We start from the raw sequence: 17,712 nt of genomic DNA on the forward strand, positions 1-17,712 counted from the left end.
CTGCAGGACTGTTTTGTCTTTGAAATACCTCAGTAGGCCAGGAGAAATGGTAGTTTTGATCTGAGCTCGCAAAGGGATCATGGCAAAAACTCTAAAGCTGGTGGGCAGGAAACCACTTCAGCACTCACCATTTCCATCCAAGAGAAGCAACGCCAAGGCCTTCCCAGTCCTGCCTGGGAAGGGGCTCACCCAAAGGGTCCTTGCGTCCCCCCACGAAGGCATTAAGGTGCTGACAGCACCAGCTCTTCATGGTGTCCTCAGTGTCCTCATATTAAACATCCCCCCCCTCCCCATTGAAAGACCACCTGGGTACCACCAAATACAAAACCCAATCCATCAACAGAAACCAGGTGTGCACATCCAAGATAGGCACAAGACGGAGCCCGGGTACTTCCAGCTCCTTTGGCAAAACTCAAAGCTTACCGGGGGGGGGCTCTGCCCGCGAATGGGTTCGTTGCCATCAAGGACAAGGTCTCCTCTTCCTGGGCCAGCAGCTTCCCAGCCAAGTGGATTATCCATTCGTTCTGCTCATAGGTCTTGGGGAAGGAATAAGAAATATAAATGTTAGGCACTGCTGGGCTTGTCGTGCAGTGTTATTAGCATTAAAGACTTCTGCGTGGTCTCTGGGGAGAGATTACAACCGATTTGGGTAGCAAACGATGAATTTGCCAGTGTTGCAGAAAGCAGATCCCATGGGATCCAAGACCTCGAGGTCCGGACCGAGACCCTCTGGTATCGGCGGGGAGCAGGGAGAGCTTCACTGAGCTCGTCTCATCTGGAAATCATTCCTGAGGGTATGAAATCATTCCTGAGGGTACGGACACAACAGAGGGCATGCCAGTCGCAAAAGTTTAATGAGTTGTTCGTTAGCGGAGCTGGGACAGCTACGTGCACTCTCCCAGCCTGCTCCAACTGCAAAGTAGCATCCTCCCTCTCAAGCACCCCCAAAGGAATTCACATCACAGCTGAGGGGGGTGAAGAGCATGCCCACGGCCAGCCGCCAGAGCTCAGCCGATGAGCAGAGACCAGACGACGGTCAGGGATGCGTCTCCACCTTCACCCAGCCCGGACAGCGACTGCTGCTCAAGGTGTGATGCCTGGGGGGGCATTTCTGCCAGCCCTGCATCCCCTCCAAGCCCATGGCACTGCTTTCCCCCAGTGCCAAGGAGAAGCCTACAACCGCTGCCACCGGGAAAGCACCGTGCATCGCTGGGCCAGGAGCCGTGTAGCGCACACAGCCCTTCCCTGGGCAAGGGGCACCCACCACCCCCGGTTCTCCCCAGCACCCATCAGCTGCGGCTCCTCCTACACCTTGGATCACAAATCTCTTTTTGACTTCATCCACCTCTAACGTAGTTGGAGCGTTCTTGCCAATTCCGCACCCCAAATACTTGATTTAAATAATTTCTTTTAGCAGCAGAGGAACAGTAATGGCACGTTTTGAAATGACAATCCATCCATCATTTTAAAACAGGTTGCCTTCCCCTGTTGTGTTATCCAAGAGAAACCAGAAGAAAGTGACTTCTCTAATCCCGACTCCCCTCTCCTCTTTCTTTCCTTTCATCTGATCTGTCGTCCTTCCATCCCGCGCCTCTGCCGTATCCCGAACCACACCGAAAGGAGCAGATCAGCCCTCGGGAGCCGCAGCCCGAGCTGCAGTGGCAGAACCTGACTCGGCATTTACTTCCCTCCAGGAATCCATGCATCTCCTGCTCTTCGCAGGGATTCTTGCTGAGGCTCCATAAAATGCATTTCCCCTTCTGGCGACTTTCTGTGCCTAGTACTTCCATTATGAACTTTTTTTTCCCTCCTTTTTTAATGTATACCTAAATGGATTTTTTAATGCAAGCAGCAGGGGACACTGTGGGAAAGCGAAACCCGGCAGCTGTACCTGCAGGACTGTGACTAATGCAGAACATCAAGGCAAAGTTACTCTGCAATCTTTTCTAATGGCAAAGTTTGTTATTTCCGTTGCTACGGGAAACAGAGGAGAGAAATGAGATGGAAAACACCAAACGCTGGTGGAAAGGCTCATCAAGCGGCAGCTCTACCTCGCCGGGTTTCTGACCCGTGCTCATCACAATTTAGAGGAAAACCACAGTTATTGAAGCCAACAACTTTTCAAAAAAGATTACTCTCCCTATTCGCCTGCTTCCGTCCTGCCTCACCGCACGGCTCGTTCCATCTGCTGTTCCGGCTGCACCACCGACACGGATGGGTGTGGAGCCAGGGATGCTTCCCACACCCCTCTCTCCACCAACACCCCATGCCACTCCCTGTCTCCCATCTCCTGGTCCCCTTCCTGACACAGAGGAGGTGGTGGTGGCTCTCAAGGAGGAACAGGGCAACCTCAGCCCCTGTGGGACCAAGGCCACTGTGGCCCCGGTGCAGAGGTCTAGGAGGGGAGATGCGGTCAGTCCTGGAGCCAGGAGCTTGACATCACGCAAGATGTTAAACACAAACCTTGCAAATCTTGCACTAACCCTGCCAGGGCTGGCAGGGCTGCAGGAAAAACCGGCAGCATCCCTGCCAAGGGCCCGACTGTGTCGTCATGGGTCCACACGCCAAGACTCCCAGCCGTACCAAGCGACTCCGTGCCCCTCGATGGCTCAGCGATGCCCAAGATCAGGCTGGGCTTTGGGAGGGTGGGTGCCACGCTGGGACCTGCAGCCTGGGGAATCCTTGGTTGTGAGCGAGGGCCTCCCGAGAGGTGCGACGACAATTGCAGATGATCAGATATCGCAAGTGAGGTCTTCAGCATCCTGTGCCTCCTCGGACATCCCTTTTTAAAGTGCTCTGTATGATTTTAAGCACTATTTCTAGGAGGGACTGGGAGGTGTGAGGGTTCCTGTGTGCAAGCTGGGGAGAAGCAGGAGAAGAACAGAAACAGAAATCACCAGACTCCCAGCGCTAGAGCTTTATGGAGGACCTCAAATCTTCAAAGCCTGACTCAAAACCATGAGGCTCTGTAATGGCGGAACTGGCTCCCTGGCTCACATGGTCTCCAAGTTGTTAATTAGCAGCTCCATGCGCACGAGAGTTGGACTTCTGGTTTGTAAAGTGTTTTTCTTGTAAAATTTACAACATGTCTGGCCCCGGGAAAGTCTGCAGTGAGAAATTTCCACCCAGTGCAGCCCCCGACACTCCCCCCAGCACAAAGGCTTAGATATCGCACGCCGCCGATGCTCGGAGCACGCAGGAGCCGAGCTGCACTAACGATCGCGCTGTTTAACTCATTACTCTGTAAAGTGATACGGTGGCAAAGGGAGGGAAAAAAAGAATTCAGGAGATCTGGGCTGCATCCAGGGAAGCATCACACCACAGGGTGGGAAGGTGACGGTTCCTCTGTCCGTGGACCCAGCGAGCCCCAGCCCCGAACACCGTTTGTGGAGCTGCGAGTCAGGATGGGAGGGATTCGCCCGGCCTTGCGCTCCGCTTTTGCCAGCTCTGAGTGTGCAAACCAGGAAAGTCAGAGCTTGAACCACCCAGTGGATTAATTAAAAAAACAAAGCCAGGACAGATGCACACATTGCTTTAAGATGGGCAGGCATGCACGTATTGGGTTCATCTCTAGGTTTTGGAGCTTCACCGAGGACAAAGACAGGGAGCTGGGGCCTGAGCCTGCACCAGCGACACAGGTCCCCAGGCTGCCCTGTCTCCATCAAGACACGGGCACGGACGGAGACTCCCACACCTGCCTCCTGCCCTCCAAAAGCTGGGGCTACACCTCCCCTTGTGCCACGCAGGGCCCGTGCCGTACCCATGCTGGGATTACTGGGGAACTAGTGACCCGCTCAGCCTGTGGCTACAAGTTGCTGGTCCAAGCATGCCAAAACGTGCCAGGAGCTGCATGACTCCCTGTCCGACCCTGAACAGAGCATCTCTGGGGAGGCGCAGCCCCCCCAAAAGAGGGACATGCCTCCCTCCTCTACTTTTTGAGAGTTTTCTTTCTGTTTTGGCACAGAAAGCAACTAAGGAACCTAAACACACAAAAACCCCATCATCAACCCAACTAAAATGCCTGAGAAAGGCAGCTCGGTCAGAGGTTAGGGTTCCCAAAGCTCACCACAAAGTTCAATACCTTCTCCACAAAGGCGAAGCCTTTCGGTATTCCCAGTCTGTGCCGACCCACCGAAATGCAACCGGCGCAGCTCTCCAGCAAGCCCGATCATCTTTAACTGTCCTTGCAGCTGGTACCAGTGCTCAAGACCTCTGAAAATCAGGTTTTAGGTATAACACAGTGGACTAACAAAGAGGACCTGGGACTAGGTGTTAAAACCCCATGAGCTTTTATTTGCTGATGGGTTTCAGCCTTGCGTGGTGTTCAGGTAGCTGCTCCCCCCAGCTCCCCGTGCCAGTCCGGCTGCGCACGCTGCTTTGGGATGGGGCTTTGCTCCTTCTCCCCACCCGCGCACGGCCCAGCATGAGGAGCTGAGCATCACTGTGTGCCTCGGGTACCACCACCACCTCCCCGGAGCAACGCTGCCCCAAGACTTCTCTTCAACTGTTGATATTCGCTGACCTCTCCACTTACACACTTTACCAGTGTATAAACAGGGCGTTCTCACCTTGAATACATTAACTTGTGTACAGAAGTATTTAATAACTTCACAGAATTTAAAACCAAATCACCGCTAAGTCAGGCAACAGCGAGGAGCTGGGGCAAATCAGACGCAGTAGCGACAAAACTCTGCAGAGATAACAAAGTAGAAGAGAATATAATCATCGTAAAAAATACATATAAAAACCACCCAGCGCTACAGGGAACATGTTCCCAACTGAAATAATAATAATAAGAACCCTTTTCCTCTAGCTTTAATTGGTCATTTAATGAAAAAGGACTGTGGATTAGTGTGGCATTTTATTGAATCTCGGTCCTGGCACAGGCGCACGGGAGGAGGTAAGTATGGGATGCACATGTGGAAACAGCTGGAAACTTGGCACAGGAGCCCAACATTATTATTTCACATGGTTGGGAGCCCTGCACGGTTTCACATCGGCGTCGGTGCGCGAGGGCGGATAACAGAGGGGTAGGGGAGGTTTACGTTTCCCGCGCTATGTCATAAGGCGCATTTTTTGCATCACAGCCTACCCACTGTGGGATGTAAAGTGGTAACTCCACCGCCCTGGGTATTTTCACCCAATATTCACATTGCTGTTTACACTGCTGTTTCCACTTCTGTAGCTAAGTGCCCTCAACTGTTGCTGTTTAGGGAACTTGAGCTATCAGCTGGAGAAATAATCCACGTCCCACAGAAAAGAGGGCATAACTAATGCAACCCTTTGCTTTTTTATAATATTCCAGCTCATAGCCGTTTGCTACCATCCCGCTACCCGAGCGACTTAACCAAGGAAGGTCAAAGGCTACGTCGGGTCACATCACTTCTCATTATTTCCAATAACCACATCCCCTTCTTTCTATTAGTTTCCCAAAGAGGCAAGCCGTTTCTCTGCAGGTCTGGCTCAATGTATAGGATTTCAGCGGGAGCAGTTTCTCAAGCCTCACTAAAAGCCATCCCTTAGCCCATCCTATTAGATAACGTTTGGGAAAGCAGGAGGTCCCAGAGGAGGGGGGTGCAGGGCCGAGCGCGGCAGGTCCGGGACGAGGAATAAAAGGCTGCGTGAGAGAGCGGAGCAAGACTTCGGGTACCGGCTCTTAGATCTTGCTCATACGGGGAAATCGCGCACCTGGCACAGCTCCCATATCACCTCTGTATTTGGAAAGAAAAGTCACTTTGTTCCAGAACAGAGTCTAGACTGGGAGATACAATAGCCACTGTAGACAATAATCACTCCCTCCATAGGCAAGGTCTTACTCTGTATTTATACAGCCCGTGGCACGATAGGCTATCAGTCTTATTCGGGTTTCTGGGCACCTCCATCACCATGTTACTACTAGCGGTGAGTCTGCCCGTGATCCAGCCTGCTGTTTGTCTAAATGCAGCTTGGGGGTTTGAAATTATTCATATTCACCGGGAGACAACTAATCACAGTTAAAAGAAGAAAATAAAATTCTTGCATGCTGAACATGGACCAAAATGTATGAATGCTGCAATGGAAAAATGGAAGTGAACTGAGGCCTGTATTTTTAGAAGGGGGAAGAAAGGAAATGTAAAAGGCTGAGCTTAGTACACTGCGCATGAGGTTCAGATTTTATTACGTTACACACACCTCCTCCTCCATTCTGCTGCCACGCAGCTTTTTCCTGTAAGCACCTTCTGGCTGGAAGACTGAGATAGCAGAGGCTTGAATAAAATATCTCGCAAAAATATTAATCTGCCCTCTCTATTTATAGGGTTACTTTTTCTCAGCCCTTCCAATTCATGTGTGATAACGTGAAGTCTCCATCACGACTCCCTGTTACCACCCAGGGGAGATCCTCAGAGCATCAATCCCATCGCTGAAGTTTCTCTCTTCTCCTAGGAAGTTTATTTACAAACTTACACATCGTATCTGGAAAACACACATTGCTCCTCAGTGCATCGCAACGGCTGCTCTGCGGTGGGTTTGCCGACGCGACACGGGCCAGCAGCCCGGGCGGTTTCTCTGCCAGTCCCCACGTACAGAGACTTCTGGAGCAGCTTCAAGGTACAACACAACAAGACACTGGGCTTTCAAAAACAATATGAAGACAGCATTAGCTTTGTTATTTTTTGAGTAGTTATTATTTGGTAAGCACCAAGGCGTGCCTTCGCGTTGGCCAAATGCCATCCCCGAACAGCATAAATAACCTTCATGCCACAGTAAGGAGGGGAAAAGCCTTCCCTTTCATTTTGCTTTATTCAGAGCACTGAAGGCTTTCCACTGCTGCCCACTGGTGAAGAACAAATCTTTGGTACAACAAACAACTGGCTTTTGTAAAGTCCAAAACATCCCGCTACCAGGAAAAGTGACCAACTTGAAGCCCCAAAACTATGAGTGGTATTTTGTTTTCTGGTTCCTGTTTATTAATGATGCTGAATCCACCCACAGCCTGCCAAAAATTGTCATGCTTTTTGTACCAGCGGCACAGCCTACCTCAGTTCTGGGTTGTGATGGCTGGGCTCCTTCTACAAATGCCCACCATAAACGAGAAGTCAAATAATTACAGGAGTGTTGCCATCAGTAGCAGGAGGAGAGACAAAGCTTTAACAATTTGTCTCTAGCTTCTGTGAAAACAGGACGTCTTTGCGCTAACACAATAAAGTGTCAAGGGGTGAAAGTTTTTCCGAATGCGTAACCTGAATTTTCCTGAGATTAAATCATATTCTGCCATTTCATCCATTATTTCCTCCCTTCTCCACAGGGACACAGAAAACAGATTGCTGCTCTCCCCTTGACCGCAGGTTTCCACTTCTTCCAAACTCGTTTTGACACTGGGATGCCCAGGCAGATTAGCTCGCTCTGCTGCCGTGGGAGGAGGGTTCTGCACCTCTCCTCTCTGCCGGTCCCTCTTCTGCACCCTTGCCAGTCAGCCGCATCCTTCCCGAATTGGGTGCTCGGCTGAGCGTAGTGGGAGGGTGACACCACGCACGCCGAACGTCTGCTCGCCTGTCACGGTATCGTGTTTGCCTTTTCACAATGCCTTTTCCTAAGTGCGCTCATCTTGTGATGCAGGCTCAGCCCATGAGCCTTCCCCGGAGCACGATGCTCTGCCCCATCCCGTCCCGGGGCAGGGGACGGGTCCTGCCCATCTGCAGCACCACACACGCCTCTCCTGTCTGCTGGGACCAAAACCAGCGAGACCTTGTCCTCCGTTGTGCTCACAGCTTGGTGGCACCTGCAAATGCAATGAGCACATCGTGCCATTCTTCGCAATTAGCAGTAGCTCCTCTTAAAAACGTGCATGTGCATTAAGTTGGCTCAGACCTTGGTTTAAATTGCTTCCATGGAGGTGGGTGATCCAGAGTGACCGACCTTAGCAACAAGCCCCTGAACATCAGCTCTGGACTACCAGACACGTTATTTTTGTTGGGACCACCCCAGTCTGCTTGGCACACAGGTTCTCAGCTGGGTGACGGAGCGAAGGGGGTCCCGTCCGAGGCAACTGCTGAGAAACAACTGAAAAGGGTCTCACGGATTTCCACACGCCGCTGCCGGTTCGTGGGAGTCTTTCCCCTTCTGCAGACGGGAAGGAGCAATGCAGACATGTTTCTGGATGGGTTATGTCCCTGCCAGAACCAAATGAAGGGCTTCAATTCAGAGCTACAGCACCCTCGGGATGTCGAGACATACAAAACAAAGAGGGGATTTAGAAGACAAGTGAAAAGGCATATTATATTTAGATAATAAAATTAACATCACGAAAATTGTTTCCTGGAAAATAATGCCATGTTACATTACATACAATTATGGCACTACTGGAAGGGTAATTAAGAGGCAGCCAACTACTAAATTGCAATTCAGAGGTGGAGCAGCACTGCGGCTCCTCCCGTTCCCGCACCAGGGCCGTGCCGGTGGCTCCCCTGCCGTGCTGGCCCGTGCCAGCCGTGCCAAGGGCCTGGCTCTCCCATGCTCCGGCTCTTCGAAGTGAATCCTGCAGCTATAGCCAAGGTGGAAAGTTTCACAGGAAACCCCGAGCGGAGGAAGGCGTCATATGTCAAGCGGTGATGAGGTGCAAAGAGGAACCTGTCACGAGCAGCACAAAGGGATGGTAAATATCTTTCCCCCAAGTCCCCGGCTTTTCTGCAGCCTGTCAGAGCTGGATATGTCAGCTCCTTACCTGGCCACCGCCAACAAACTGCAAAACCAGCCCTGCGGCCGCCGGCTCGGGAAGCGATGGGGCAGACGGTGAGCAGTGGTGTAGAAAAAACCCAGAACTTTTAAAAACAAATTAAATCTAATCCAGAGGCTGAAGTAACTTGGTTTTATGGACTCCGTAAACTACTGTATGGGGTTTGCAAAACTTGCCTGGCTTCACAAATTTCTTCTGGGGTTTCGACTTCTGGTTTCTCATCCTTTCTGCAGCTCTGCGTGACTCAAGTCTAAACAATACCCGAACGACGGTGACTTCTGGCTGCGGCAGCGCGGGGAGAGACGGCAGGACAGCCAGCTTTCCCAGGGATGACAGCTGGCACCAAACATACAGCTCACAGTTTTCAAAGAAACAGTCGGCCACTCCAAATGGGATTTACTTCCATGCTTAAGCAGGTATTTACATGCCTTAACATCCAGATTTGAAAATGCTTGCTGCTGTGCCTAGGCTACTTGCCTTCCTATTGTTTTCAACAAGATTCATCCCCACTTTTCAGAAGGTTTTTTTTTCTCCTTTCTGCACCTTCCGTTAATATCTCTTCTAAGCAGGATCTGAAATTGCTTCACGGAGACCTGTGTGCGCAGGGGGGGGGCACGAGAAAGTCCCCAGCGGCAGGAGGGCACGGGATGCACAGGTTGGGACAGCCGGGAAAGGGCACCAGACCCATTTTCACCCCATGCCGCTGTACCAGGGAGATGATGGACATGGTCCAGGGCTGATGCCCACCTCCGGCACACACCCACCCGAGTGGGAGGCACGCACCCTCCTCCTGCCAGCGCAAGGAGACCCACAATGCTAATTGCTGCTAATCAGCTGGTGGGGATAGACGCCTTGGCTGGCAGGCACCCCAGCAGCCCCCCGTGCCCAGGGGAACAGAAACACTTGGGGGAACCCTTCAGAGAATGCAACACCAACAATAAAGACGTGACGAGGCTTTTCTTCCTCCTCCCCAGGCTGTCCCGTACATCCCGGTCACTCAGCACCCGGCCTGGCTCTGCGGGGAGCCGGTGTAATGGCGGCTCTCCGCACTGGCGCAGCCCGCGCTCGCCTGTGATGCATCACTACTTATGCCCTGTCCTCCCTTGGCTTTAAACCTGAGATCACTTTGTATTTTAAAGCCTTTGGGACATTCCTACCTTGGAAACAAACAGCCTTTCTCTCATCTCAGAAACAACCTTTGCTTAGGTGAGCTGGATTTCTCCTCCCAAAATACACTCAGATTTAAACCAACAACTCCCATCCAACCTTCTGCACCTTTATGTAATGCTGGGCACCGCTGCTGCCTTGAGTTTTAATCTCTGCTGTCGTCTTGCTGAGGGATAAGCATACCTAATACAGATTAAATGAAATTCCAGCACACAAAAACTAGTGGGGTAAATATAAAACCATAGCCAAAGAGCGATGGTTATGTCATCGCTGAGGAATCCAAATGGCGCCTAAATGAAAATACCACAAAGAAAGCAAACAGAGAAGTTTGGGGCAGGGGGAGAGGAGCGAGGGAAGAGGATATGCCGGGAGAGGATACGGGAACAAAGAGAAAAGCCTGTGATAATCTGAGATGGGTTTGCCTCACGCCCCTGCTGTAAGCCCCAGTTTTGTAAAACCCAGTCCAAGTTCTCATGCTCACGCAAGTAACATTTTGCAGAATAGGCTAAAAGATATACACGAATTAATTTTACAAGTTTCCCCCCTCCTTCTCATTTTTAATTTATGGTTGTCACCTATTTGCTGATACCACATTGGGAAAATATTTTGAGGGACCCTACGTCCATATGTAGGCAGGTGGGCAGTGGAAGCAACCGCCGGTGTCCCCAGGGCTGTCCCCAACAGGGACGGGGGCTCAACCCGGCTGGCAGAGTGGGCAGCTGGGGATGCTTCTGCCCCACCATGCCACCGCCTCGCGAGGCAGGTGCAGTCCAGGGGCTTTCTCAAGGTCTTTAACTCTTGTTATTGCTGAGAAACAATTAAAAAGCCTCACATAAAATTTCCAAGAATCTCATTACACTAGTAGCAGACATCCTTTAGGAATACCACCTTTTTTTTTTTTTTTTAAACATAATTAACTTAGCTGAGGCTTCAAATATTCCCCCACCCATCCCAACACATACTAAATTCATATAAATTGTTTTTCCTGGTCAAGGGACACCCAAGTCTGAGAACACTCAAAGGCACGTACCTGGAAGGCAGCGAACCACATGAGCCAATCCAGGCGGTAGTGGTAGGGGGTGATAAAGCATGGCCTCCTCTTCAAGTCCCCAGGCTTGCATTTGAAGTCATACTCCTCCCAGACAGCAGCAGGGTCATTGGGATCCAGGCTGGACGTCCCCTGAAGGACGACTTCTGTTCTCTCCTTTGTAATGCTGTGGGATACAACATGATATTGGGTTTTGTCCCAAATCATGTAAAACGCTAGTTCATGAGAGTCAACATGGCAACACGAGCCAAGGGCCTCACGGTACAGCTGGATCCTGGCGGATCAAGCTACAGAGAGCCCATCTGTCCAGCAGACTTTTCTCTCTCCAGCAGCACAGTACAGGGAAAACATCAACTTCCATGCTCTCCCATGCTCCTCTCTATCACACCGCAGTTGTGGCAGTCCAACGAGGGACTACGGCCCAAAAAGACGATCCCTACTGAAATCGGTGGGTCTGTCTTTCTAGATAAAAGCCTAACACTTGTCCAAGACATTGAGAGAATATAATGAGTGTCTCCCAAGTCTCACATCAGCATCTTCCACCTGCACCAACTTCTCTCTTTGTCCCATGTTTCTGAAGAAAACCTTTGTTTCTGTTACTCTGATGACTCCCACGACACAAGAACTCTCTGACTACAAGCTCCTGATGATAGAAGAAAGCGGAGATGAAAGACCATCACAAAACATAGCTTCATCTCCAGGTTTTTAGCATGTGCCATGTGCAAAAATACAGGCTCATAACTGGCACGTGTGGCTGCCCTAACGGCAGGGCCACCGACGATATCTGCAGGGGAAGATTCACAAGCGACTGCGTACAGCACCCCTGCCTCTGCATTTCGCAGGTCTGGCCCTGAGACCTCCCGCTGCGGGACGGGCAGAGCAGGGTCCACCTGGGACCACTCCAGCATCCCTTGTGCGAGCCTGGCTCTCCCCGCAGCGCCGCTGGCCACGGGGTGCTGAGCCCCAGCTCGAACCTTGGCCCTGGCAAAGGGCAGGACACACTCGCAATGAGCCCAGGTTAACTGGCTGCGGCTGCCTGAGCCTTGGGGAGGTGGTTGGCCCCATAAGGAGCACCCCCCAGGAGCTGACTCTTGGGGTACCGTTAACAGCTGTCTCTACGCGCCCAAACATTTCACCATCCCGGCTGGAAGACAGGTCTCATGGAGCTATTACTCAGCAAGAGGAGGAGGTAACATGTGAGCCAATGCAAACCAAGCCAAGAAAAGCAGAAAATGAAAACAAAAAAGCCCCTAATACCCAGTTGATGTATAGAAACTTGGTTCAAAAGCACCCCAGCCTTACGGGAGGTCATGCGTATTCCCTTTGCTGCTTGGCTGGACTCTCTCTGCACAGCAAGGTGGTAGAGCAGTGGGGATGGCAAACTCTCCAGGCCACGGAAAGCCCACGTGAAGACACCGTCATCGAGTTCTCAATGACCTGCCAGTGATGCTCGCCTGCACTGGAGAGCTGTTTCCCATAACGAACACATAACTGCGTAACTCTGCCTATCAAACTTGTCCAGCTCCCAACACCCTTTTAATTTTTTACTACTTTGGTATCTCCTCCTCCAACCCAAGAAACCAAAAGTTTGGAAACACACAGCCTCCACCTTCTCCCCCGATGGCTTCCAGTGATAGATGCTTACAACCCAAGGAATGCTGTACGTCTCCGCTTATAATTGTTACCTACATTTAATAGATTTCTGGATTCTCCAGCCAAGTTCCATATTATACACTGGGCTGAGTTATGAGCCGTGGCCACCTGCCCAATGGTTAGAAACACACTGTAAATCAGGGACACCAAATTACTAATAAAAGTATGTTCCTACTGTGTGATTCAAAATATGTCAAGTTTCACATAATCGTATATTCATTATAAGCTGCAATCCTCTTTTTATTGGTTTACATAGGCTGGAATTACAAACATATTACACCAGCATTTCATCACATGCTCTTTAGGTTCTGGTAACTGTTGAAACAGAAACCATAGACTGAAGAAGAAAAAGAACAACAACCCAAAGAAAACAATCTCCCGTAGCTTCACCGCTCCAGCCTTCAAAGAGGTTCAGGGGTTATTTCTCCCTCTCTCCAAAAGAAGGAGAAACTTCAGCATTTTCCACAACTAGCGCTGATATTTTTAACCATGTTTTTCTCTAACTTTTTTCTTTCCGCAGAAATTTCTGCTGTTTGAAAAACTGGGGAAAACATCATATTAATTTGATGTGCTCCAGGTGTCCTCTGCATCTCCAGTGCTCACAGTGAGACCTGCTCCTCCCCTTCACCGTCCGCTCAGCCAGCCCTCTCAACAGCCAACCTGCTTCGCCTTTTATAAAACCTATTTAATTACTGTTGGCTTCTCCTGTGGGACCTTGTCCAGAGCCCGCTAACCCAAGAGCTGCCCATCCCACCTCTCTGCTCAGACCTCTGGGGAACACCCCACGGCCACCACGGCGAGGTGGTGGCAAAGCCAGAGGTCCACGCAGAGAAGACTGGCCCTGTTGTTGCCCCTGGGGCAAGCTATTCTCACACAGCCCTGTTTTTCAGCATTTTCTTGGTTGGAAGAGGCCAGGAGAGACAGCAGACAAGAATGGTTACGGTGAGCCCAACCATGGCTCACCCAAGCCTGGTGACCCCAAAAAACCCAGACTCAGATGCTTGAAAAACAGCCCGGGTACCAACGCAGCTGGAGACATGTCCTTTGTCCAGTCCCACCTTGGAGCCGTAAGCGGGATTTCCTGAGCAGACTGCTGCTGGGCCTGTCCTCTCAATCTGTCTTGTTCTTTTTTGAGGCCATTTATACTTTCGTCTCCACAGTTTCCTGTAGCAATGAATCCCCCAAGTCACTCGCTGGAAAAAGCACTTCCTTTTGTTGGCCTAAAATCTGCTACCCAATAGCTTATGTGAATATTTACATGAGGGAGAGCAAATGTGCGCAGGGGAAGAGAAGTTCACCATAAATAAAGCGGGCTGGTGATGGTGAAGACTATCCACTGGATGAACTCTCTTATGGATATTTTCATCCTGCTATTACATTTGCTACATCGATATAATGAGCTAACTAAAAATGGCTCAAAGAAAATAAATTATAATTCAGTGGGAAAGAAACCTGCTCCTTTTCTCCTTCTTGCTCATAAACAGGTATTCCAAGTCTACCGGTTACTGGAAGGATTTCTGTTTAGGTTTAAGGCACACAGACTGGACTATACTGGAGAGAGGAGCAGAGCTATACCATGTGCCATTAAAATACGCGTACCTCCCGAAAGCTCCGTAGGTGTTCACTATTCTGAGAGGGTTGAACGAGGTGTTCATGACTTGTCTGGAGTTGAGCAGGTTTAGGACAACCGGGATGCTGAGATAAGCAATCAGGAGGCCAAAGGAGATGTTCACCACTTTGCGGACATAGCAGCCTGTTCGGGACACAAAAGCAGACCAGAAGAAGTTGATTTCCCCGCCGGGGATGGGCTCTGCTCCCCTCGCTCCCCTGCCCAACCCCCCCAGCAGCCAGGACCCTGCCCGGGGGCTCACAGCCGCTCGCGGCTCTCGGGCTGGGGCTGACAAAGGCTCCGCTGTAATCAGCCCGACCTTGCCAAGGGCCATACGCTATCGCTCCCGAGATCTGCCTGTCTCTAAATAGTCTGAGAAAGGGCTAAAAAGAAAAATGTCTAAAATGTAAGATTAATCATTGCTTTAATACAGGGGAAAAAACACAGCTGGCACTTGCACCTTGCTCAAAATTGCCCTCCTGGTTGGTAAGCCGTGCGTGGAGTGCTTCCAGCTCCGCTCCTGCCCGTGGCTGCCCCAGGCTCTCACCACCCAGACTTACTTCTTGCATGTTCCTCCCTCTCGCTCACTAGCTCCACTCAAACCTCATTTTCCTTCTGCAAAATCTCCATTGCTTATCATTTATGTGCGAGACGCGTGTTGCTTCACCAGCGCTTTGGGATTCGGTTTGCGGAGCAGCACAGGGCTGCGCTGGACTTCAGTCTAAGGAGACACCTACTGCCATCAGACAAATAAGCAGACCTGACCTCCGAGGGGTTCCTACCCTTATGGCCGTTTTAAATTTATTTAACGTTAACAGCCAAAGGATCAGATTCAAAGCAATTGCATGTAGCTTTCCCCTTATCTCTGCAGGAGAGGGATGTTTATTTGAACCTCTCTCAGAAGCTATTAATAATTGTTTAGTCTGAGAACATTTCTGGAGAATCATTTGATTTGGGAAGGAGCTCGCTGAGATGCCTCCCCTTGCCCCCTGGGCTGCTGCGAGAGCAGTTTTGAGTCTGTGGGGCATTTTTTTGTCTTTTAGATGGGCTGAATTACTTCGAGCCTGTAATTAAAGAGCAGGTACAGACACAGAACCCTCCACCATACGGGCAGCATCAGTGGCTCCTCAGGTCACAGCTTATGGCACTGCACGGACTGCTCGTCCTTCAGCAGGTCGTGATCATCATCACGCCCTTGGGGTCACAGCTGCTCAGTCACAGAGAAAAAGGGTTTCACGCAAGGAGAAAAAAAAAATCTACATGGCAAGGATGGAGCAAAACTTGGGGAAGGAGCATAGGACATGAGCCAATGGGATTTGGATCGAGCAGGCAGGAGCTGAGCACTAGCAATGGGAATTTGAGGTCTCAGTAGGAATTACACACACACACGCTTCAAGGATGTGGCCAGAGCCTTGTAAAATCAGGTCACGAGCAGGGCATGGCTGGGTACCCTCCTGTCTTCTGCTCTGGTGACCCAGGGGTGAGGGCTCCTCTAAGCCTGTTGCCACACAGCCCATCAGCACCAGCTCAACTGCCTCTGCCTTCTTAGCAGTAAAAATATGCAGAAATCCAAATTCACCCAGAATATTACAGATACCCTACCCTTTCCTTATGGATTACCCCTTTTTAAAAGCCCAGAACAGGGACACATCTACACTGCAGAGCAGTGGTATGTACAGATGGTTCTCCTTGCTTGGGCACCCTGCCTCAGTAAGGTTTTCTGGAGAACATCACAGAAAAGGAGCAAGTTCCTCAAAAAAATGATCTACTTGCCCCTCACAGTGACCCACCGAGGGCCATAGCAAAGAGGAGCCCTTTCGCTTCTCCTCCAGAAAGGAAGGTGCAACTTGAGTGTTGTTTGGGACTGGATGCAAAAATACAGTTGGTAGGACAGCTCTAGGCTCTCACAGCCTCTAAAGCAAAGCTACCGGAGGGGAAAAGCTGTTCAAGATTTCTTCCAGCAAAATATGTAAGGCAGGAGACACAGAAAGTTTAATGAAACTGCATTAGCCTTGCTGGAACTAATACTTCTGGTTAATAAGCTGTGTTTCTTGGTAGATGAGAAAGGACTAGAGACAGATGCTGTATCTTGTTGACATTTCTCATTCTTCTGACATATGTTTAGTATATTTAAAAGTGAGCATCTGTGATTGTTGTTGATATTATAGGCAATTTGTTGCTTATATGTGGTTTATAAAAATGCTACAAACACAGCTCTACATCTGTTATGCAGCCCCGTGAAAAATATCCCAGTGTTGCTTGTGCAGGCAATCTTCTGGAACAGGGCTGCTTGAAAACTCCCTTCAGAAGGAAATATCAGCCACATTGATCCCTTTTCTTCAGTTACAAAACTCCTTGTATTTGCTTTTCCATAGTCATGCTATGAACATCAGTTCACCTCCTCCCTGCTTTGGGGAACTCACTCCCTGTCGTGACAGTGCCCGTGCTCCCAGCTGCTCCTCTTGCCTTCTCCAAGCAGGACACTGAACGGGGAACGGCCACTTTCCCAGCAGCCAGGTGTCTTTCCCGGCTAGTGAAAGAGTTGTTGGACCCACAACGGATCAACAATCGATTTGGTTCTTTCTGGAAGACCAATCTCATGTCCAGCTACTTAACCAGGGTGCAAAGGGCAGGTGGGTCACAGGGCCACCGTGCCAGGGGGGAGAGAGGAGAGCAAACACGAGACCTGTGTCTGCACCCAACTTCTAACACAAAATCCTCACCTCAAACTGCACTGGGTGTTCTGTCCTTGACTTAAATAGTCAAAATTAAACAAAAAGGTGAAAAAAAAAATAATCACCAGATAAACCATGCACCTCCCTGTTGCTTATTTCAGGTTGGAGTCTGACGCTCACAGGGGTGAGAGCAAGGAGGTCTGACTGCCAGGAGCAGAGGTGTCAGAGCTGCAGCTGCCTGGACTGGCTGCGGATGCTGCGGATGCAGCCCCTCACGAACCAGGGGGCCTCACCCTCATTGCCCACGCACCCTGCAACCCACCCAGGAGACCACGCAGGAGCCATGTCACCTCCCTGCCCACCCAGGTCTGCTCCAGAAGGAAATGACGGCTTTTGAGCTAAGCACACCAAACACACCTCTGTGTAAATCTTCCCCTCTCTGGGAATAACTCACCCAGGGGAAGCTGCTCCCCGGCTGCCTCTTTGAGCTGCATCTGCACCACCCGCTCCTTCGCCCCTCCTCGCCGGGAGCTGAAGAGGAACCCCAGGCTGGCGTCGTCGAAGCAGGCGATGCTGGGCACGATGGTTAGCCAGTTGAGGAAACTCAGGTTTCCGCTTATGATCAGAAGCACCTAAACGGGAAAGAAGGCAGCAGAGAGTGTTGCATCTGCTTAAATGACAACAGAAAAGTGCGGTGAAGGAAATGCCGGATGGATTTTAGCACCCCAGCACGTACTTTGCTGATTTTCCATGATTGCAACAGTGATGGCAAACCTTTCCCTCCCTGCCCAGGCTACAGCCCAAATGTACCCCACTGGCTTGCAATGCGAGCTCTGCCTTTGCTTTC

General features: G+C 50.5%; 1 protein-coding gene across 1 annotated transcript; it reads right to left on the bottom strand.

The window, feature by feature from the left end:
• Nucleotides 1–423: 423 nt before the first annotated feature.
• LOC104163448 (lipase maturation factor 1-like) lies at nucleotides 424–17,497 on the bottom strand (the record flags this gene model as incomplete). Its single annotated transcript, XM_009702460.1, has 4 exons — nucleotides 424–536; nucleotides 10,911–11,094; nucleotides 14,181–14,334; nucleotides 17,320–17,497. Coding segments are annotated over 4 exons (629 nt in total), but the record flags the coding sequence as incomplete, so codon positions are not given.
• Nucleotides 17,498–17,712: the final 215 nt, after the last annotated feature.

Source organism: Cariama cristata, unplaced genomic scaffold (genome assembly GCF_000690535.1).
Source record: "Cariama cristata isolate BGI_N322 unplaced genomic scaffold, ASM69053v1 scaffold14076, whole genome shotgun sequence".
NCBI classification, from domain to species: domain Eukaryota; kingdom Metazoa; phylum Chordata; class Aves; order Cariamiformes; family Cariamidae; genus Cariama; species Cariama cristata.